Consider the following 23134-nt stretch of genomic DNA (forward strand, 5'->3'; position numbering starts at 1 on the left):
TGATTTATGAATGAAAAACACTTACTATGTACAACGGTTTACCACATGTAAAGTATAGGATTGTGTGTGCGTGTGTGTGTGTTACGCTCTGGTCAGTGTGTCTGCTGTGTATGATGTCATAGGGAGTATACAAACGTAATCTCCTTATGCATATACAGTATTTACACGCAGGTCATTGTTAGGGATTGTCGTTCTTAAATGCAGTTATTATTCTTCATATTTGATTTCTTTGTCACGATCATTCCATAAATTCCCTCCTTTCGCGGAAACACTTTGTTCCATTTGGTTTGTCCGTTAATTAATAACAGTTAATTTGCTTTATACATCACTTTGAGAATACTTAGGTCAGCAATATAATGCATTTGTAGTACTTTAAGTTGAACTAACAGATGACACACGACTAAATATAAAACCCCCAGAATTTGTTATTGTTTTGTTTCTTTTGCAGAAATAATGAACAACGTCATCAAGAAAGCGAGAGAGAAGGGAAAATGGAAAGTAAGTGACAGTGACATTTAAAGGTCCACTATGTGCAGGGGAGTGACGTGTTGTTCTGCAGGTGCTCGTGGTGGACAAACTGAGCATGAGGATGGTGTCGTCGTGCTGTAAAATGACTGACATCATGTCCGAGGGAATCACCAGTGAGCCTTTCAGATGTTTCAAGGATAGAAATGCAAAAATGGACTTGAAGTGACTTGAGAGTGACAAAAACTTGTGTTGTGCAGTTGTAGAAGACATCACAAAGAAGCGCGAGCCTCTGCCCAGCATGGAGGCCATCTACCTGATCTCGCCGTCAGACGAGGTGAACGCACAGCCCACTTTACATGTATCTCCTATTATTTTTGTTGATCGGGAAGTTTTCTGACATTTTGATACACGTGTATTTTGTATTTACCGTTTTTTCTGGACTATAAGTCGCACCGGAGTATAAGTCATCACCAGCCAAAAAATGCATAATAGAGAAGAAAAATATATATAAGTTGCACTGGAGTATGAAATGCAGTTGCAAGTGTGAAAATAACAAATAAATCACATATAACTCGCTCCGGAGTATAAGTATATAAGTATAAATATGAGTATTAGTCGTACCCCGGCCAAAACTATGAAAAAATGTGCGACTTAGAGTCCGGAAAATACAGTTTTTTATTCAGATCCCCATTCACCATCCATTCAACAGCCACTAGAGTTCCTCTATATGCATAACAATAAGAGATGAACAATACTATTAAAATGCCAAGAATAGTATAGAAACATACTTTACATGCGCATCAATAATACAGGAAAATAAACAAAAAAAACAAAGACAGGAAATTTAAACAGCAGCATGTAGAGGTTTGAACAGTAGGGGACCCAGGACTGACCCTTGGGGAACCCCACAGGTCAGGGTCATGTGGTCTGAGACACAATTACCAATTTCAACAAAGTGCTTCCTGTCTTCCAGATAGGCAGTTTAGGGCAGTGCCAGTGATGCCCACCAAGCCTCTAGTCTCTGTGAGAGGATAAAGAAATATTTTTTAAGCTGCTCTATGTAACATTTAAAAGCTCTGCTACAAGCTTGGAAATGATTTTTCTTTAGGTAAAACAAACCCTCTTTTCTCTGATCACCGCTCAGTTCAGAGTTCAGAATATTATAGAAACATACTTTACATCTGCATAAATAATACATAGTACATTTAAATGATTGCGAAACAAGATGTTTATACGGCCATTGCAGTGACTATATTTATCTCTTACTTGGCTTGTCTGAGTGGGTGAGTCCATTGAAATATGGCTCAATGAAGCACTGTGGACTTATGATAATTTTGTCTTGGAGCGAGGAAGTGTTAAGCCTCTAGTGCCTGTCTGGTCAGATATCTGCAGCAACGAAAAAAAAGAAATAAATGAGCCGTTGAATGAATTCTGTTATATTCACACTGTTCTCTTCACGCTCTGTAGTCCGTAGAACGTCTTATCGATGACTTCAGAGACCCGCAGAACCAGCAATACAGAGCAGCACACGTCTTCTTCACAGACAGTAAGTTCCGACACGGTCTTTTCGCTCTTCACACGGGGAGAACCTGCCCTAAAGTGACCGTTCTTCTCGCCGTCTCTCGTTCAGCCATCCCAGACTCTCTGTTCGGCCTGCTCACCAAGTCCCGCGCCTCCAAAGCCATGAAGGCCTTGACCGAGATCCACGTGGCCTTTCTGCCGTACGAGTCGCAGGTAATCACTTCACCCGCCATGCTCCGTCAGTCAGCCCCCGGGGCAGCTGTGGCCTAGAAGCAGCAAACGGCCGATCAGTGAGAAGAGAAGGAGTAACGTTTATATATTGTACAGCTGTTTGTAGTGTCTTGTTCTGAACAGACGGATGAACCAGAAAAGTGTGTAAATGTCACTTTATATACTTTGTTTGGGAGATGAAACTAGACATTTTGGTATCTATTTTTAAATTATAGACAATTTCTGCATTTTTCCAAAACAGTAATATTTAGATTTTTTCATATACCGTATTTTCCGGACTATAAGTCGCACCGGAGTATAAGTCGCACCAGCCAAAAAATGCATAATAGAGAAGAAAAAAACGTATATAAGTTGCACTGGAGTATGAAATACGGTTGCAAGTGTGAAAATAACAAATAATATCACATATAAGTCGCTCCAGAGTAAAAGTATATAAGTATAAATATAAGTATAAGTTGCACCCTGGCCAAAACTATGAAAAAAGGTGCGACTTATAGTCCGAAACATACGGTATAACTACCAGAAGCTACAAATGGAAATTAGCTTTTTAACTGTAAGAAAGTGAAATGCATTTTCATATTTAAGAATTTCCTGTCTTGTGTTGTTTTACCTTAAAAACATAAATATAAAAACAGAGATAAAATGATACATTATCATAACAGAACCTGGTCAATTATATGTATAAAATGGCCTAAAATGCTGCTGATGTATTAAAGTGGTCATAGTAGTAGTAGTAGTAGAAATAGTAGAAATAGTAGTAGTAGTAGTAGTAGTTGTAGTTGTAGTTGTTGTTGTTGTTGTTGTTGTTGTTGTTGTTGTTGACCAGTTGTAGACCAAGTCACTTTGCTGCCTGCTCTGGGTTTCCCCACGTTCAGTTCAAAGTGCGCTGTTAGCATGCTAGTTGTTGTTAGCGTTACCCTGACTGCAAAAGCTCCGCTCTGGTCTCTGAAAGTCGCGAAAGGCACTTTTATAAACTCATTGCGGTGAATAATTAGGATGCTAGGTATACGTTATGACCGCAAACAGTTTAAAATGAACTAGGTCTGTTTTTCACATGTTTAAACTTTAGGCAGAACACCTTTAACTACGGGAACACTCGCAATTATTCATCATTCGTTTTATTTTATACTCTTGTCTCCTGAATGACATAAGACACGCCCCTCCCTGCAGTGTTCGGTCCCTCGAGGAGCGGTTTGTGTTTCTGAAGGATCAGCTCGTTTCTATCCTCTGCTGCTTTCCCACAGTTTTAATCCCAAAGCCCCGCCCGCATCCCCTGATCCATCCACCTGATTGGCTGCCGGCCACAGTGCACCGACCTGGGGCCAATCAGATGGTTGCGCAGACGGGACGAGTGACAGGGGGGTGAATGAGGATTTGCTCATGTGACGAAGAGGAGCAGATGGATTTTGAATGATTGTGAGAGAATTAGACCCTGGAAAATGACTGGGATGCTTTTTGTGAGCCTCAGTTTTTGTCATTCTAATGAAATTGTTCCGTGTCAGACAAGAACAGTTCATTTGTTATTATTATATAGTAAAAATCTATTCTAAAAATCACCTAAAATACTTCTTTCTCTAATAAATAAATCGTATCAATCGAATAAAAACGTAATTCAGTGACACATAAGTTAAGACGATGTGTTAATCGTGGTAATATGTTCGTTAATTAGTGGTTATTCAGGTATTAGGGAGTTTATAGGGTTTATAGGCACATATCCATTCATATAAAGATAATGGTTAAGACATTGCTCAATAACATCCAAATTATGATCATGAAGTCACTATAAAGAAGCAAACTGGACAACTTTGAGAGTAAACACACGCAAACAACTCTTGCACAGCCTATTTGACTATTTGTCCCACATATTAGTGTCTTTCAGACTTAAGAAACAAAGCGCGTCATGTGTAAATGTCATTGTCGCTGGTGTAGGTCTTCTCCCTGGACAAACCGGACGCCTTCCAGGACTTCTACAGCCCGTTCAAGGCCGACGTGAAGAACAACATGCTGGAGCGCTGTGCCGAGCAGATCGCGACCCTCTGCGCCACGCTCAAGGAGTACCCGGGGGTCCGCTACCGAGTGTGAGGGGCACTACACACACACAGCGCACGCACAATGGCTCTTAACGGTTGTCTTGCTGCCGCTGCTCTCGGCTTTCAATTCGTTTCCTCTAGACCAGGCATGTCCAAACTAGAGCCCGGGGGCAAAATGCGGCCCTCAGACCAATTTTTGTTGGCCCTCCAGCTTCCTGCTATGTTGGCCAAAACAAAAAGTAGTACTTTTTACTGTGAAATTGGGAAAATTCAGGCATATTGATGTTATACCAACCTAATATTAATGTTCTAGGTCTAATTAAAGGTGTGGAGGCTCATCGCAATTACGTCAAATGCAAAATTTCGAATGATTCACTTTGTCATTCAACAAATTCGACATTGTCAAGTTGTTTGTGGCCTTCTGCCCCGTTTAAGTTTCAAAATGCGGCCCTTGGTGAAAAAAGTTAGGACACCCCTGCTCTAGACTATTGGAAAACAGAGCATTACTTTCTTGGATCGTAAAATGCAACCGGGATGTTTGTTTTTATTTTCCAGGGAGTACAAAGACTGCGCGGTCCTGGCTCAGATGCTGCAGGAGAAACTGGACGGCTACAAAGCGGACGACCCCTCGATGGGAGAGGTACGAAGGACAAGAGGCCGTAAACTCGTGCACTGGAAGTATCTGTGAAGCTGTCGTAGTGGTTCTTCCTTGTCATTAAAGGTGCTCTGTGCGACGGTTCTGAGGCATGATGCGCCCTGCTCGTCTTCATGGAGGTGTACTTGCTTTGCCTAGAATAATACAAAGAATAGAAACATTTCGATGGCAAAAAATAATAACATTGTGGATATTTTAGCCATCCCGTGCTCTGATGACACTGTGAAGGGGAGGCCGGCAGCGGGGGAGTTATGCTGCGTTCCATTTGTCCTCGGAGGTCGGGACTCGGACCTTGGCGGGACGTTTTCTTCCCAGTTTTTGTGTTGAAGTTGTCAAGTCGTGAAAACTATGACAGTTTATGCACATTAACGACTCAAAACAACTAATACAAACCAGGAAAGTGCTCCAAACAGCCAAAATGCAGATCTAATTGAGTGAAGTTATTAACCCGGACAGTGTTATTACCGTATCAGTTCATAAAAACATTGTCTGAGAATGCGCTTGGCTTTTGTTGACGTTAGCTCTGTGTTCACGTTAGCAACATTTGCATCGCAAAGCATTTAAAACTGCAGAGGCTCAACGCAGGAACAGATTTACAGACATCAAGAGACAGTAAGAGGAACTGAACTATCTATATTTACCTGTCGGATGTTAAACTTCATTCAAACCGTGTTAGATTGTCTAAGTCGGATAAACTCAGGGTTCTGAGAGGAAGTTTCAAGAAGGAATTCCGAGATGTGAGGCCGTTCCCGTGTGAATTTACAAGTCGGAGCTCGGAACATCCGCTCTCAGAGGACAACTCGAATGCAGCAATAGTTCCATGGTATTGAACAGGAAGTCAATGGACCTATATTTCTATAATTAGCTCATTTTAGCACAATATTGTGATTACCAATAAACATAATATAAAATCTGATATCGCCAATTACCAGAAAACAGTCTAGTTTTAATCTAGTTTCTAGAGATGGCAGCTTATGTTGTAAGTAAGTAAAAGTACAGCTGGTACTCTGAGTTGTAGGTTACATTACACAGCACTTGGTCAGTCGTTTTGCTGAGCTGTCCGTGGTGCTGAAGCTGGTCCTGTGCTTCCAGGGCCCAGACAAGTCCCGGTCTCAGCTGATCATCCTGGACCGAGGCTTTGACCCGGTGACTCCTGTTCTCCACGAGCTCACTCTGCAGGCCATGGCCTACGACCTGCTGGGCATCGAGAGCGACGTCTACAAGTAACTCACAAATACACTGCACCACAAGACATTTGAGAAGGGAGAAGTCAGGTTAAGTTTCAAACATACAATAGGCCTTTATGTTATGTTGCGTTTAGCATGATATGATATCATCCCTGAAGGATACATGATTGAAAAAGTTATTTATTTTAGAAACCAACCAAGCAACTTCTAAAAGAGTTGTTATCAAATATCAAACTAATCAAGAATACAAGCACAAAATTGTATACTTTTTTCACCAACTATAGAGCTCGGGATTGTACGTCAAAAACTTTACATTACTGGGCTGATGTGCAAAACGTTCATAGAGGTACATTAGCAAAAACAACATTAAAAAAGTCTACAAAAGAGATTGGTGGAACTGAGAAAGTGCTGCAGTCTGAATACTTCTAAAAGTTCTAAATATACTTCTAAGTTTATTATTTGTAATCTTAAAAAAATCTTAAATTGTATTACATTAGGCCAAGTGAAAATTCCAAACATACTGCGTGAAACAAACTGACACTCGCTTGTCTGCACATTTCTGATCAATCTCACAATCCCAGAAATAACAAGACAACATCACGAGGGACGAGATACGACGAGACTGACCAAAACCGACGAGACTGAGCAAAACCGACGAGACTGAGCAAAACCGCGCGGCCCATGTGAACAATTTTTTGATTTGTTTTAGTTCATATTTGTGCTGTGATTGCGAGATTGTGGTTTCTCCAGAGACGTTACTCGCCAGCGCTCATACACGGGCACAATAACTGTAAACGTTTTTCCGTCAGATTTGAGACCAGTGGAATGGGAGAAACCAGGACGAAGGAGGTGATTCTGGACGAGGACGACGACCTGTGGCTGAGCCTGAGACACAAACACATCGCAGAGGTCTCCACGTGAGTACACTCAACTGTTTTTATACATATTTACAAACATTTACACACATTTTACACACATTTAGACACATTTACACACATTTACACGCAGTTACGCAAATTTTACACTCATTTTACACTCATTTTACACACATTTACACACATTTACACACATTTACACACATTTACACACATTTACGCACATTTACACACATTTACACACACATTTACACACATTTACGCACATTTACGCACATTTTTACGCACATTTACACACATTTACACAATTTACACACATTTAGACACAGTTAACAGCATATTTGTGACTGTGGGTTGTTCTGCTGACAGGGCGGTGACGCGATCGCTCAAAGATTTCTCAGCCAGCAAAAAGATGAAGACGGGAGAGAAGGTGTGGTAACTTTCAAAATAAGATACTGGACTATTGTTTTATGCAGTTGATTGAAATTATAAGTATGTTAAGCGATAGAGCTCCCCCTGCAGCTCCCTTGTGAAAATACACTGTCAGAGAACAGACCCAAAAGTGTTTATTAGGCCCGAGCGCCACAAGCTGGCGAGAGGCCTATTAGTCTCGTAAGGCCGTGCGAAGCACGGCTGCGAAAGTGCGCAAGTAGTGCGCACGAAATCGAGAGCGAAGCGCTCGCCCACTTCCAAACACTCACTAACGCACTCCTCCACTCATGCACGCCCCGTGCATGCTAATTAGTTGTAGGAAAATGGAACATTACCGTTGTAAACGGGCGAAGCCCGTGCAAAAGTTTGCACTAAACGAGCACTTTACAAAGAATATGAAGCACTCATTTGCGCTAAGTAGCTCACGAATACGTTCCCCATCTCTTGCATGTTCCGTGCATATAAGCATGTAATGCAAAAATTGAACATTATTACTGTATAGAGGGCCAAAAACACAAAGTGGGCGGAGCCCACTCAAAATTAACGAAAGTACCCGTCAGTGACCAGGGACCCACACCATGAGGTAGGAAAGCACGAGCGCTTTCCGAAAATGTATAGTTTATGATATTTGAAAAATGGGAAACATTGTTTTCGCATCGGAATATTCTTCTTCTTCTTCTTCTCGGGACCAACCCCCCTATTTTTCACCCAGTGAACATTGACGAAAAGTCACAAAAATTTGCACACCTCTAAAAATCGTGCCTCTCTACATTCTGGCTATTTCCCTTTTCTAAAATAAAAAAAAATGGCGCGTCAGCGCCCCCAAATGTACCAAAAATGCATTGAGAGATGGGAAATGACCCAAAAAAAATCTGATCGTAGAATCATGAAATTTGGCGCAGAGGTAGATGGTGACAAGAGAAGTAAAAAATATTATTACGGCAACACCGTCCGCCCAACCAAATGTCGGCCATATTGCTTCAAAAATGGCTAAACATGATTTTGGAGTTTTTCCAAACGTCGTACTTTTACGAACTCCTCCCAGGGCGTTGGCCCTAAAAAGCTGAAATTTGGTGAAAATGCTACTGAGGAGTGGGACATCAAAAGTTATCCAAATTACATTGATACCTCTCACGGTCTCTGTGCGGCGAAGCCGCAAACTGTAGCTAGAATTTCAGAAATCTCCCATATTTAAAATTTCTGCCGTTTGCGCAGATAAAGTCCGAATTGCGTCAAATTAGAATCAGTTGTTAAACTCTTTGTCCTAAACCCACTTGAAGTGAAATAAATTCATTTGGCGCCACAGCGCCCCCTACAGATTTTATATGGAGGTTAAATGTTTAGTTTTGCGAAATTATATGAAATTTGACACACAACTCAATTTTAGCATCCCCATCAAAAAAGTCAATGAGACCCATGTCATAATTGTTATGGCGTTGCCGTAACGATGACCGAAACCTTCCATGTTATTCCAATGGGGAAATCGCCAGAACATGTTTACACTTTATACTTTCACAAACTCCTCTTAGGGCGTTAGCCCTATTAACCTGAAATTTGGTGAGACTCATCTTCAGGATCAAAAGTGATCCACATTTTTATTCAAAGAGTCACGGTGTCTGTGCGGCAAAGCCGCACATTGTGCCAAGAATTCAAAATAAAATTGCTTTTTGATGGTAAAACAAAGGGGAGAAGATGTGACAGCGTCACAGATTCAGCAGTAGGCGCAATAAAAGGACAATTGGGGCGCGTTAGCGCCCCCTCCTCTTGCGGCGTGGCGGCGGCGTGGCGAGGGCCGATCATTGCCGCTTGCGGCTATATTTTTTATTATTTTTCTTGTTCTTCTGCTTTTTGAACTCTAATTTGACCCCCTGAACATGCTCAAAAACTCACCAAACTTTGCCCAAAATTCAGAATCGGCGAAAAATTAGATTTTTTCTGGGCCATCTTTTTTTCGTTAAAAAATGGCGCGATAGCGCCACCGACAAAAGTCAAAATACATTGCGCCTATGGGAGCCGCCCCGAGGTCAACTTTGGCGTAAAGCTACGAAATTTGGGACACGCATTCCTCTCGTGAGGACAAAAAAAAAATATTATTGTGGCCACGCCCCCAGACTTACCCTATGGCCGCCAACTTCCTTTGAAAATGAAAACAAGCTGAGTTAGCCATTTTGTTTACGTCAAACTTTGACGAACTCCTCCTAGGGCGTTTTGCCCACCGACTTCAAAATCGGCGGACGTCCTCTGGACAAGTGGGGCATCTAAAGTTATCCAATTTTTTGAGATACCTTTTACAGTCTGTGTGCGGCGCAGCCGCAAAGTTGGACAACTTATTTTGGAATATTGCAGATCTAAAAATTGCTCCCATTTGATCAAAACCAGTCCGATTAGGACCAAATTTGAATCAGTTGTTAAACTTTCTAGTTTGGACCAGTTTAGCCTGACAAAATTGAAATGGCCGCGATAGCGCCCCCTACAGAGTGACCTTTAAATTAACATTGAAGGTCAAAAATTAGTTTTACCAAAATTGTCTAAACTTTACCCAAAATTCTATTTTGCCGTCCCGATCACAAAAGCCAATCACAAAAATGCCTAATTTTTTACGGCGTAGTCGTAGCGATGACAGAAACCTCCCATGTTATCCCTAAGGGAAAACCACAAAATCTCTCAAATTACCACATTTTTATGTTTTACACTTTAACGAAGTCCTCCTAGTGCGTTTTGCCCACCGACTTCAAAATCGGTGTACGTCCTCTAGACATGTGGGGCATCTAAAGTTATCCAAATTTTAAGGATAACTTTTACGGTCTCTGTGCGACGGAGCCGCAAACGTTTCCCAGAATTCTGACTATTTGGCCTTCAGAGTGGCCTATAAACAATAGAGTTTTTCCAAATGACATGATATTTTGAACAAAATTCTAATTTGCCATCCTGATCATAAAAGTATGAGAGCCAAAGTCATATTTTGTACGGCGTAACCGTAGCGTTGACAGAAACATCCCATGTTATCCTTATGGGAAAATCGTAGAATCGCTCAAATCACCACATTTTTACGCTTCACACTTTAACAAACTCCTCCTAGGGCGATTGCCCGATCAAGTTCATATTTGGAGAATATCATCTACACAAGCGGGGCATCAAAACTTACCCATATTTTGATTCTAAGTGCTACGGTCTCTGTGTGGCGGACCTGCAAATATATGTCAGAAATGGGAAAACAGCGAAATCTCTAAAATGACCACATTTTTACGCTTCACACTTTAACAAACTCCTCCTAGGGCGATTGCCCGATCAAGTTCATATTTGGAGAATATCATCTACACAAACGGGGCATCAAAAGTTAGTCATATTTTGATTTTAAGTGGTACGGTCTCTGTGCCGTGGAGCTGCAAATATACTGTCACAAATGGGAAAAACGCCAAATCCTTGAAATGTTCACATTTACGCTTCACACTTTAACAAACTCCTCCGTGGGCAATAGCTCGATCAAGCTTTACTTTGGGAAAAATCATCTACACAAGCGCGGCATCAAAAGTTATCTATATTTTTATTCTAAGTGCTACGGTCTCTGTGCGGCGGCGCAGCAAATTTGACTGACACTTGTGTTGATTTGCACTGGATTGGCCATGTTAATTGTGTCGCCGTCTGTCAAGTTCTTTTTTTATTCAACACACAATAAGGGCGCCATCTTTATCAAGTCGAAAGCACAGAGTCGGAAGGCCGGCGGCCCGCGAGGGCCGTTGGATGCCGCTTGCGGCTTTAATTCTTCTTCTTCTTCTTCTTCTTCTTCTTCTTCTTCTTCTTCTTCTTCTTCTTCTTCTTCTTCTTCTTCTTCTTCTTCTTCTCGGGACCAACCCCCCTATTTTTCACCCAGTGAACATTGACGAAAAGTCACAAAAATGTTCACACCTCTAAAAATCGTGCCTCTCTACATTCTGGCTATTTCCCTTTTCTAAAATAAAAAAATTGGCGCGTCAGCACCCCCAAATGTACCAAAAATGCATTGAGGGATGGGAAATGACCCAAAAAAAATCTGATCGTAGAATCATGAAATTTGGCGCAGAGGTAGATGGTTACAAGAGAAGTAAAAAATATTATTACGGCAACGCCGTCTGCCCAACCAAATGTCGGCCATATTGCTTCAAAAATGGCTAAACATGACTTCGGAGTTTTTCCAAACGTCGTACTTTTACAAACTCCTCCCAGGGCGTTGGCCCTAAAAAGCTGAAATTTGGTGAAAATGCTACTGAGGAGTGGGACATCAAAAGTTATCCAAATTACATTGATACCTCTCACGGTCTCTGTGCGGCGAAGCCGCAAACTGTAGCTAGAATTTCAGAAATCTCCCATATTTAAAATTTCTGCCGTTTGCGCAGATAAAGTCCGAATTGCGTCAAATTAGAATCAGTTGTTAAACTCTTTGCCCTAAACCTACTTGAAGTGAAATAAATTTATTTGGCGCCACAGCGCCCCCTACAGATTTTATATGGAGGTTGAATGTTTAGTTTTGCGAAATTATCTGAAATTTGACACACAACTCAATTTTGGTATCCCCATCAAAAAAGTCAGTGAGACCCATGTCATAATTGTTATGGCTTTGCCGTAGCGATGACCAAAACCTCCCATGTTATTCCAATGGGGAAATCGCCAGAACATGTTTACACTTTAGACTTTCACAAACTCCTCCCAGGGCGTTAGCCCTATTAACCTGAAATTTGGTGAGACTCATCTTCAGGGGTGGACCATCAAAAGTTATTCACATTTTTATTCAAAGAGTCACGGTGTCTGTGCGGCAAAGCCGCACATTTTGCCAAGAATTCAAAATAAAATTGCTTTTTGATGGTAAAACAAAGGGGAGAAGATGTGACAGCGTCACAGATTCAGCAGTAGGCGTAATAAAAGGACAATTGGGGCGCGTTAGCGCCCCCTCCTCTTGCGGCGTGGCTGCGGCGTAGCGAGGGCCGATCATTGCCGCTTGCGGCTATATTTTTTCTTCTTTTTTTAATTGAAATAAGGCAGTATAATCACAAATAAATAATTTCACATTACCAGATATGTATGTATATATATATTTTTTTTAAAAGAGCCAGGGTTTCTCAGGAGAGTTGTGTTTGGGTCGATATTGCTAAATGTTGCAAGGCTGGACAGCAGGGGGCGACAATCAAATAATAAGAAAAACATATCTCTTTTATGTAAAATGTTATGTATCGGTCCTTTACGTAATTCACTTTATAGTGGATATTTTCTGGTTGAGAGTACTTTCTACTTTCTGTATGGTTTTGAGGGTTTATTTCCATCACGTTCATGTTAACATTCTGCGTAAAGGTTTTGAGTTCAAGTCCCAGCTTTGAGCAAACAAAAATATCGACATGAAATTCACTAGAAAATTAAGAAAATGTATTCAAATTGCTCCGGTTGACAAAAAATCTGTAACATTTTTGTGAATTTAAAACCATAATAAACATTCCCAAAAGGTACATCCCTCCAAATGAAGTAATAATAAAAAAAACATGAACATCAGGACAAAAAGTACATTCAGACACTTTGCATTAATATTTTGAGTGATAATTTGAAGACATCTTTATTCCATACACTTCTTGTAAATGAGTATATAATTTTTTTCCTCCAAGAGTTTCTATAGCAACAAAAAGAAAATCAGATCACTGAGCATTTTACTGATCACAAACCTCGAATAAAGACCCTTATTGTCATTAAAAACATATATATATATATACTGCATATGTTTCAATGTAACGTTCTTTGTCCTTCAGACCACAATGAAGGAGCTCTCACAGATGCTCAAGAAGATGCCTCAGTACCAGAAGGAGCTCAGTAAGGTACTTCTTTTCACAATCAAAATACGTTTTACTGGAAAATAGAACAGACAAATGTGTGACGTGAAGGTTTTGTTTGTGAATTTCAGTACTCGACCCACCTGCACCTGGCTGAGGACTGTATGAACCGCTATCAGGGCACGGTGGACAAGCTCTGTCGAGTGGAACAAGTGAGGCTCTGTCAGAAGTGCAATAACTTTTCATTCATGAGAAAAACGTTGAATTATCGGTGCGTTCTTAGGACCTGGCGATGGGCACCGACGCCGAGGGGGAGAAGATCAAAGACCCCATGAGGCTCATCGTGCCCATCCTTCTGGACAGTAATGTGACGGTGATGGACAAGATCAGGATCATCCTCCTCTACATCTTCCTCAAGAACGGTCAGTGCAGAGAAGTTATTCAATCCATCTTAAATCTAGAATGTAATCGACGTGTAAATACATTAGAGCAATATATGTATTTGACAGGTTTTTCTAATGACTTAGTTGTTGTGAGAAATGTATATATTATAGTTTTATATCAAGTCAAGTGGCAGTTTGTGAAGAAAGTGAAGAGTGTGCTGAGAAAAGTGTCACCGCGTTCACCGTATTTTCCCGACTATAAGTCGCACCAGCCAAAAAAATGCATAATAGACATATATAAGTCGCACTGGAGTATGAAATGCGGTTGCAAGTGTGAAAATAGCAAATAATATCACATATAAGTCGCTCCGGAGTATAAGTATATAAGTATAAATAATAATAAAAAGTATAAGTCGCACTCCGGCCAAAACTATGAAAAAAGGTGCGACTTATAGTCCAGAAAACACGGTACCTGCACAAAGAAGTTGGACTGCGCTAAACAACCGAACTCAATTGATATAACCGCACTTCTGTCAAACACGGATAAGCGATATGTAGTTTTTGACTTTCAGACGTGTCGGGAAGTGCGTAGCTCACGTGTCACTTGTTCTCCGATCCACAATCCATTTTCATGAACTGAAACGTTTCCAAAGCGCTGCACACGAAACATTAAACACACATGTTCTACCCAACGCCCAACCATATTCATTAAACTAAATTGAATTTATAAAAACCCTGGTAAATAAATCATCTAAAACAGGCATGTCCAAACTACAGCCCGGGGGCTAAATGTGGCCCTCAGATCAATTTCTTTTGGCCCTCCGGCTTCCTGCTAAGTTGGTCCAAACAACAAAAAGTAGGACTTTTTACCGTAAAATTGGAAAAATTCAAGCATTTTGATGTTATACCAATCTAACATTAATGTTTCAAGTCTTATTGAGGTGTGGAGGCTCATTGAACTAATGTAAAATGCGAAATTTCGATCATTGTCGGGTTGTTTGTGGCCCTCTGCTCCGTTTCAAAATACGGCCCTCTGTGAAAAAAGTTTGGACACCCCCTAAAACAACAAATAGAGGCTAAAAACAGCAAATAGAATAAAACTATAACAGATTTTTTAAATGAAAAACACAGACGACACAACTCAGGCAGTCTTAAAATCCATAGAATAAAAGAGGCCTTAAGACAAGACTTAAAACACTCCACAGTCTGCGCAGCACAAATAAACACTCTTAGACCAGGGTCGTTTTCACTTGCATTTTAACATCGAGACAAAACCTCAAACAATATGGACTAGAAGATGTCAGGACCATATGCGCCTGGTGGATTTGTGGAGCATCGATCCACGGCACCTCAATCGACAATTTCCACTCTCTTCCTGGCGTGTAAACGTGTAAACTCGCTGTACGTCACGAACAGGCGACAATCCGTGACAAAATGCACGGACAATTTCCTTCTGTTCTTTGTGTAAATGCAACAGTGAAACGCCTTCTCTCATCTCTCACTGTAAAACTGCTGTACAACTGCCGTAAAACTGCTGTAAAACTGCTGTAAAACTGCTGTAAAACTGATCAGACGTGCATCATTTTGATCAGGCGTGACGGAGGAGAACCTGTGCAAGCTCCTACAGCACGCCAACATCCCCCCGGAGGACAGCGACATCATCTCCAACATGGCCCACTTGGGGCTGCCCATCGTGTCCGAGGTGAGGCGCCGCGCACTCTGGGGGTCCCGCCCTCGCCTCAGCTGTATGTGACCTCGCGTGACCTCTGCCGCTTTCCCCCCCCTCAGGTCACAGTGAAGAAGGCCAAGAAGCCCGACCGGAAGGAGAGGGTCAGCGAGCAGACGTACCAGCTCTCCAGATGGACCCCCAACGTCAAGGATGTTATCGAGGTAACGCCGGGGTCAGAATGCTCCAAATTTAAACTTTTATTACAGTCGAACATTAACTGACCTGTGCTTTTGTGATCTTAATGTGGTAAACGAATACGCTGGAATAAGACAATATGTTAAAAAGTCATGATTTAACTACAAGATTACAAGTCGCACCTTTTTTCATAGTTTGGCCGGGGTGCGACTTATAATCCAGAGCGATTTATATGTTATATTATTCGTTATTTTCACACTGGCAACCACAAGAGGGCGCTCTAGGCTCTAAGCGACGCAGAAGAAGAATCAGCACTTCCTCCACCTCTGGAGTTTGTGGAGTTGTTTAGAAGCGACGCAGAAGAAGAATTCAACTCAAGATAAATACTACTTCATTCAATCACTTCTTAAATTATTATTTAAGAAAGTGATTTTTATTATTTATTTATTTTTCTCATATTGATCGATCTTGATTTTCAATTTGCCTTTATTTGATCTTTCCAAAAACAAAGTAAAATGGCTTTTAGTAATAATTTCACAAACTATAGAGACTTTGTGCCATTTAACGCAAATGATATTCACATTTCTTCCTCCAGAGTCTGTCGAGTGTAGTTTGAGTGGACCATCTTTTGTCAGTCGCAGCCCCATAATTACAACCACAAGAGGAGGAAGTAGTTTTGTGTCTAATGCTTGACTTTATACAAATACTTCTCTACATTTAAACCACAGCATCATCTGGAGACCCCTTGGACCCCTGGGAGAGAATCACCGTTTTAGACCTCAAACCTCTTCTGAAATACATGGGATTCTTGTATTAGTTTAGCAGCTCATATTCCAATCTTCTCTCAAATGTTCCTGGAGGAGTTTGGAATAAGCTCTGGAATCAAAAACCCATTTGAAAGTGTTCGACTTGATCTTTCTTCCAAACTCGTCCGTATAAACCGCTCATTACAATATAATACGTGACAAATGAGCGTCTGTCATTCCCCATGTAAGTTTTATCTGGGCTTCAGTACTTTACAGTTTGGGGTCTGTTCGTAACCTTGGGAACCTTTCATTTCACCCCGTACGTTACTTTTGCCCACAGGGTGAAAATTCAATTATTTTCGTTGGCAGCAAAACAAAACGAAAAAGACAAACTTTTGATTACATTTCCAGGAGCGCAGTATCGGACAAAAGATTGTATTTCCAGTAGTATCGGTGCGTCTTTTGTGTTTAAGATGATTTTAGTATAATGATATTTATGTATTTACATTTTGATATTTATGATGATGATGATGATAGTGATGATTATTATTATATATTCATATTATTAAGGCAAATGCTGCAGTACATACAGATGAAAAGCAGAAAATGTATCAACATTAAGATAATATTATTAATGTTGATTTGAAGATATGTAAAATGTTGATTTTGTTTATAGAAAAAGCAGATAAAACAGTAATATTGTAAACTTTCAAATAAGGATCTAAGGTGATATTTCTGCACTTTTGTGATTCATTTTACAGATACTTCTCATTTGTCTGGTATTTAAACCTCTGACACATTTAAAGTCATATTTTAGCACATTTCTGTTGGATTGACTGAATATTGTTATCGGACATAAATCAACAAATATGGGATTATTCTTTTCTGTCAGTGTGGCCCCGCCCTGAGGATACCACGGCAACACAAACACCAGCGTTACAAACAACAAAACTGAAGCTAATGTTTGATGTTTGTTGCAGGACGCCATCGAGGACAAACTTGACCCTAAGCTGTACCCTTACATTTCCCAGAGACAAGCAACGGCCAAAGCCAGCGCCCCGTCGAGGTACACCACGCCCACGTGCACGCCCACGTACACGCCCACGTACACGCCCACGCCACATCCATGCTCACATCCACACCCACGTACACACCCACAACCACGCCCATGCCAACATCCACGCCCACGTACACACCCACATCCACACCCACATCCACACTCACGTACACGCCCACATCCACACCCACATCCACGCTCACGTACACGCCCACATCCATGCCCACATCAATGTCCATGCCAACATCCACGTACACACCCACATCCACACTACATCCACGCCCACATCCACGCCCACGTACACGCCCACATCCACGCTCACGTACACGCCCACATCCATGCCCACATCAATGTCCATGCCAACATCCACGTACACACCCACATCCACGCTACATCCACGCTCACATCCACGCCCACATTCACACACACGTCCACATCCACGTACACGCCCACATCCACGGCCATGCCCACATCCACGGCCACGCCCACATCCACATCCACGCACACATCCACGCCCACATCCACGTACACGCCCACATTCACACACACGCCCACATCCACGTACACGCCCACATCCACTGCCATGCCCACATCCACGCCCACATCCACGCCCACATCCACGTACACGCCCACATCCACAGCCACGCCCACATCCACATCCACGCCCACATCCACGGCCATGTCCACACACACGCCCAAATCCACACTCACGTCCATGCCCATATCCACGGCCACGCCCACATCCATGGCCATGTCCACACACACATCCACATTCACCCCCACATCCACACCACGGCGACGCCCACACACACATCCACGCCCACATTCACCCCCCACATCCACACCACGGCGACGCCCACATCCACGCCCACATACACGCCCACATGTGGCACGTTGTGTCGTGTCGTAATGAATTGTGTCATGTGATCTTGCAGCAGCGCTCGCTATGGCAACTGGCACAAGAACCGGGGCCCCACGGAGATAAAAACGGGCCCCAGGGTCATAGTGTTCATTATCGGAGGAGTGACTTACAGTGAGATGCGCTGCGTGTACGAGGTCACCCAGGCCAACGGCAAGTGGGAGGCGCTCATCGGTGAGTTACAGGAAGTAACACGGCAGTAAAAGTAAAAGTACTGTACTCAAGTGTAATGTACTATAGTGTCATATAGACCGTCTTCTTAGGACAGTAACACGGTGGTAAAAGTAAAAGTACTGTACTCCAGTGTAATGTACTATAGTGTCATATAGACCGTCTTCTTAGGACAGTAACACGGTGGTAAAAGTTAAAGTACTGTACTCCAGTGTAATGTACTATAGTGTCATATAGACCGTCTTCTTAGGACAGTAACACGGTGGTAAAAGTTAAAGTACTGTACTCCAGTGTAATGTACTATAGTGTCATATAGACCGTCTTCTTAGGACAGTAACACGGTGGTAAAAGTTAAAGTACTGTACTCCAGTGTAATGTACTATAGTGTCATATAGACCGTCATATAGACCGTCTTCTGTAGAACAGCACTTCTCGCCCGACACTGGACTGGCCCTGCTCTACTGTGATTTATGTGGAAATATGTGGCACAGCTTTTTTTTCAACTGAGCCGTACAATCCACAGATTCTTCCACAGGTTTTTTGGATTCATGTGGTCCAGGGAACATGTTTATCTGAGCTGAAAAACATGAACACTTACTCACTCAAGCTGAGAAAAGAACCGGGAAACTCGGGTTAATCTACTGCTCGCGTGCTGTTTGAACTGGAGATGGGAGAAAACCTGCTCATTTAGCTCTAATATGTGACCAAACATTAACATTTACAATTTTACAATCATTATTACAGATAATTAAAGTTGTTTGTTTTTTTGGTAATTTGTTTTAACCACTTTTGTTTGAAAAAGCACGAACAAAGACTCCATAATCCATAATGAACAAATAGCTTACTAAGCTTGAATCAGGCTCAGTTAATTAATTTAGTAATAAACAATTTTTCTCTCTGTCTTTGTTTGTGCTTTACTGAGGCAAGAATAAGTGGTTATTATAAAGTGTTTCTTTGCTGTCAAACACCAGACTCAGAGGTGTTGGTCTTTAAAACCCGAGAACCACATGAATCCAGCATTATATACAATTTAATTAATATTATTTAAATCCATTCTAACTACTTTGGATGCACAATGATGTACAAATGAACAACATATAATTACTCACGTCTGTTTTACTCATCTCAAATTGTAAGGATGTCAATTCCATGAGGATTCAAACTAAATATAACTGAATATATCTCTCTAAAGTCACAGTTGAGAGTAAATGGGAGTATGAATAGTGCGATGTGTGTTCTGTAAGTAGTGTTTTTGTGATGCTTATGTTTGGCCGACTCTGCACTTCTCCTCGAGACCACATTTATTACACTGTGGTTGTTTTTGAGGCGGAACATCTCCATTTGCAAAGTCAGCGTCCAGATTCCCCCGTCACATCATCCGCTCGTCTCTCATAATGCACTTTAGGATCAATCTTTCACGTATCGCAATTATTTCACATTCATCAAAGGCCTAAGAACTTGTATTACTACTTCTGTTATGACTGTGACTACGGCTGGGCAGAGTATTACAACTACTATTAAGCCGACACACTTTGCTTTCTCGATATAAACTGTGGAAACGACTAAACTGTTCACTCTGCTCCTAAAGACGTTTTATTATGTAATCCACTTATATGCAGAGCTTTATAATGGACATTGTATCTTCAAAGGTCGATTCATACTCCAAACTTTACAATCTTGTTCTTTATTTGTTTTGGAAATAAAATGGCACAATTTGAACTTTGACACACATTTTCAGAAAGGTTTAGTTTGCTCAAATATCAAATAAGAATCTAATCTGCAGCTTTAGAATGAGACGACCTGAGGCGAAAATGAAGTAGACCATGACACATTGATGTAAAGCTGACGGTCTGGTTTACACACAAACTGTCTTTTTATTTATCACATTTTATACGTGTAAGTAAACTATAGTTTGAGAGAGAGAAGGTGGAGAAACAGGTTTACAAGTTTCAATTGTATATCTCTATATTTAATAGTAATATTTATTTTTTTACTTTTGACCTGCAGTGATCTTTGTATACCTCTATATTTAAGTTTTGTTCCTTTTGACCTGCAGTGATAGTCCTAATTATACACCTACAATCGAGATCATGTCTTATTTTACCGTATTTTCCGGAGTATAAGTCGCACCAGCCAAATGCATAATAGAGAAGAAAAAAACATATATAAGTGGCACTGGAGTATGAAATGCGGTTGCAAGTGTGAAAATAACAAATAATATCACATATAAGTCGCTCCGGAGTACAAGTATATAAGTATAAATATAAGTTGCAGCCCGGCCAAAACTATGAAAAAAGGTGCGGCTTATAGTCCGGAAAATACGGTATTTTAAAAATGTTCCTCAACAAACAAATTGTGTTTCTTTGCTGTTTTCGACCTCATTTTTGTCTGTGGAGCTGTTGTTTTTGCCAACAAAATGTGAACTGAAGGTAGTTTCTCCGTTGTGGCTCGTTCGCTAACGGCGGGAGGAGCTTTACGACACTCAAACTGCTGCACGACAATTCATCTCCTCCACAAGTGCACTGAGAAACATCTTCTTTAAGGACAGAAAGTCATCTGTTCACCTCAAGTCTGCATCAGCGATAAACGTGGGCGTCGCTGCCGTGTTCCTGTTGTTTATCTGGTTTTCCACAACTGTTCTACTTGATTTTCCTCTTTTAGATGTCGGGTACAAGCTAAATACTAAGCAGAGTTGTATATTTGTATATTCGTTATCAGACTGTAGCGGTTCTTTCACATTTTACTTGTGTTTTGTGTCACATTTTACTTGTTTTTTGAGATCCTACAGGAGAAAATGTCATCGCTCACTCATTGTCACTGCTAAAAGTCAGAAACGCTGCATCACCTCGACCCCTCCAACCCCTCCGAGACCCCCACAATAAGGCTCTTTGTCCCCTGTAGGCGGCACTCACATCGTCACTCCTACTAAGTACCTGAAGGAGCTGCAGCACCCGGACTTCCTGGACCCTAACGCTCCTGCAGAGGGCGCCGAGGAGCAGCCGGCCGAATGAACACAAGTAAATGTGACGCGCTCCTCTGTGCGTGTCGTGGCCTTCCATTGTCTGTCGTGGATGTCATTGTTGTGTCGTTGTTGTTGTTGTTGTTGTTGTTGTTGTTGTTGTTGTGTGAGAGTTAGGTTAGTTACAGTCAGTGGTGGAAAGTACTCAAGTAAAAGTACTGCACTCAGGAACAATGTTTAGGTATCTGCTCTTTATTTAAGTACATTTAACAGTGGGTACTTCACTACACTTAAGAGCAGGTTTCTGTACTTACTGCTGAACATCATTTTTTTAACTGGACTTTGGAAGTTTTTGAAAAAGTTTTTTAGCACATTTATAGTGACATCTTACACACATATTTTGATTTAAAGTATTGTACAAACTAAATGAGGCTGTGCAGATAATAAATTACCAGGAAAATTGCTGAGCCAAAGTCTGAACAATTCTTCATCAAGATCACAGTTTGATATTTTAGTTCTCAAAATGTGTGTGAATTACTTTTACTTTTTACACTTAAAGTACATTTTTAAAGGTGTACGTTCATGCTTTTACTTACTAAAGGAGTACTTCTTCCACCACTGATGACAATGAACTGTAATAGAGAAATTCCCATTTCATTTTTGTGTTTTTGTTTTCGAATCCAAATTCTCGTTAACCTCCTTTAGCAAGATGAGTATATATTATTATATTATATATATGATAAATGTAAAGTGCATTTGTTTTTTGAATCATTCTGTCCTTATCACGGGTCTGCAATCATAACTCATTAAAACATTTAGAAATTAAATATAAATCCTGTTGATGCCAAAAACAGAAAAATCTAAGCCTAATCTGAGTCACCAAAGCATTTTAGACGGTTTATGTTTTATGAGTGTTATTTGTTTAGTGGAGGACAAAAATCAGATAGTTTCAAATACTTTTAATTCAAATTCAGAGTGAAGATTCATGCTACTGTGAGATACAACACCAACAGGAGCGATATACGTTCCATATATGTTCCTCGGGCTTCTGGTGTGATCAGATTACTGAACTGTCATTTAAATAGTTATATCTGATGTGAGTAATCTGATTTATTTCTGATTGTTCAAACTGTGCAGGTTTTGACCTGGAACATTGTGCAAAATAAGAGGAAAAACGAATGTGACAAATACAAAAATAAAAGGGTGTTTTTTTTGTTACTCTAAAAATACATTGATTAACTGACACAAGACAATGTGTTTTTGATGATCGGATTTCTCTTGGTCATGTAAACAATGATTAATTATTGGGTTGATTATGCCCAGACAGAGATCGTTTGCGTCGAAATACATAGACGTCTCTTCTAAAGGGCTTTTAAATGTTCAAGTGGCTTTTGCTCACATTACTTCTGTTTTGATAATGCTCTGGGCTCTTTAGGATTTATTAGTAGACTCGATGCACCACTCACTAGCTCCACTTTTAATGTTCTTTTTGTCTGATTATTCATTAGATTGTTGGCCGTGTAAATGTACCCACAATGTTATATTTCTTGTTCTTTATTTGTTGTTGTACTTTTCATATCTCTGCTTTTTCCCATAGGTTTTGTTCATGTGACATCACTACAATCTAAGTTCATATGTAAATGTTAATGTTGCAATGCAAAGTTCAGGAACAGTAGGAAAACAGAAACGTTTAGAAGTTTATTTCCGTCCGTGCGGAACCCGGAGACATGAACCCAAAGTCATTGCGATTGTATGTGAATTCCCGTCCAGTCTGAACCTCTGATGATGTAAGATAAGATCTGAGCTGCAGTGTTGGACTGAAACATGGACGAAATGTGGTTTTCTCC

General features: G+C 40.9%; 1 protein-coding gene across 4 annotated transcripts in view; it reads left to right on the forward strand.

Moving 5' to 3' along the window:
- Nucleotides 1-23134, forward strand: part of stxbp1b (syntaxin binding protein 1b) — a 36054-nt gene that overhangs the window by 12630 nt on the left and 290 nt on the right. The window contains exons 2-19 of one of the 4 annotated variants that reach the window (XM_072433364.1): nt 449-498; nt 560-641; nt 726-802; nt 1936-2014; nt 2099-2202; nt 4150-4298; nt 4806-4890; nt 5998-6128; nt 6902-7009; nt 7337-7397; nt 13168-13233; nt 13320-13400; nt 13472-13610; nt 15164-15273; nt 15360-15461; nt 17162-17247; nt 18174-18331; nt 21230-21345. In XM_072433364.1, the coding sequence (XP_072289465.1) occupies nt 449-498; nt 560-641; nt 726-802; nt 1936-2014; nt 2099-2202; nt 4150-4298; nt 4806-4890; nt 5998-6128; nt 6902-7009; nt 7337-7397; nt 13168-13233; nt 13320-13400; nt 13472-13610; nt 15164-15273; nt 15360-15461; nt 17162-17247; nt 18174-18331; nt 21230-21339 (1778 nt within the window). In that variant the 3' untranslated portion in view covers nt 21340-21345. The remainder of the gene's footprint in view (nt 1-448; nt 499-559; nt 642-725; nt 803-1935; nt 2015-2098; nt 2203-4149; nt 4299-4805; nt 4891-5997; nt 6129-6901; nt 7010-7336; nt 7398-13167; nt 13234-13319; nt 13401-13471; nt 13611-15163; nt 15274-15359; nt 15462-17161; nt 17248-18173; nt 18332-21229; nt 21346-23134) is intronic. The other 3 variants (XM_072433365.1, XM_072433366.1, XM_072433367.1) reach the window with 3 other exon arrangements.

The sequence above is a fragment of the Eucyclogobius newberryi genome, unplaced genomic scaffold, assembly GCF_026437365.1.
Source record: "Eucyclogobius newberryi isolate DKJ021-1_F unplaced genomic scaffold, fEucNew1.0.hap1 SCAF_6, whole genome shotgun sequence".
Taxonomy (NCBI): Eukaryota; Metazoa; Chordata; class Actinopteri; order Gobiiformes; family Gobiidae; genus Eucyclogobius; species Eucyclogobius newberryi.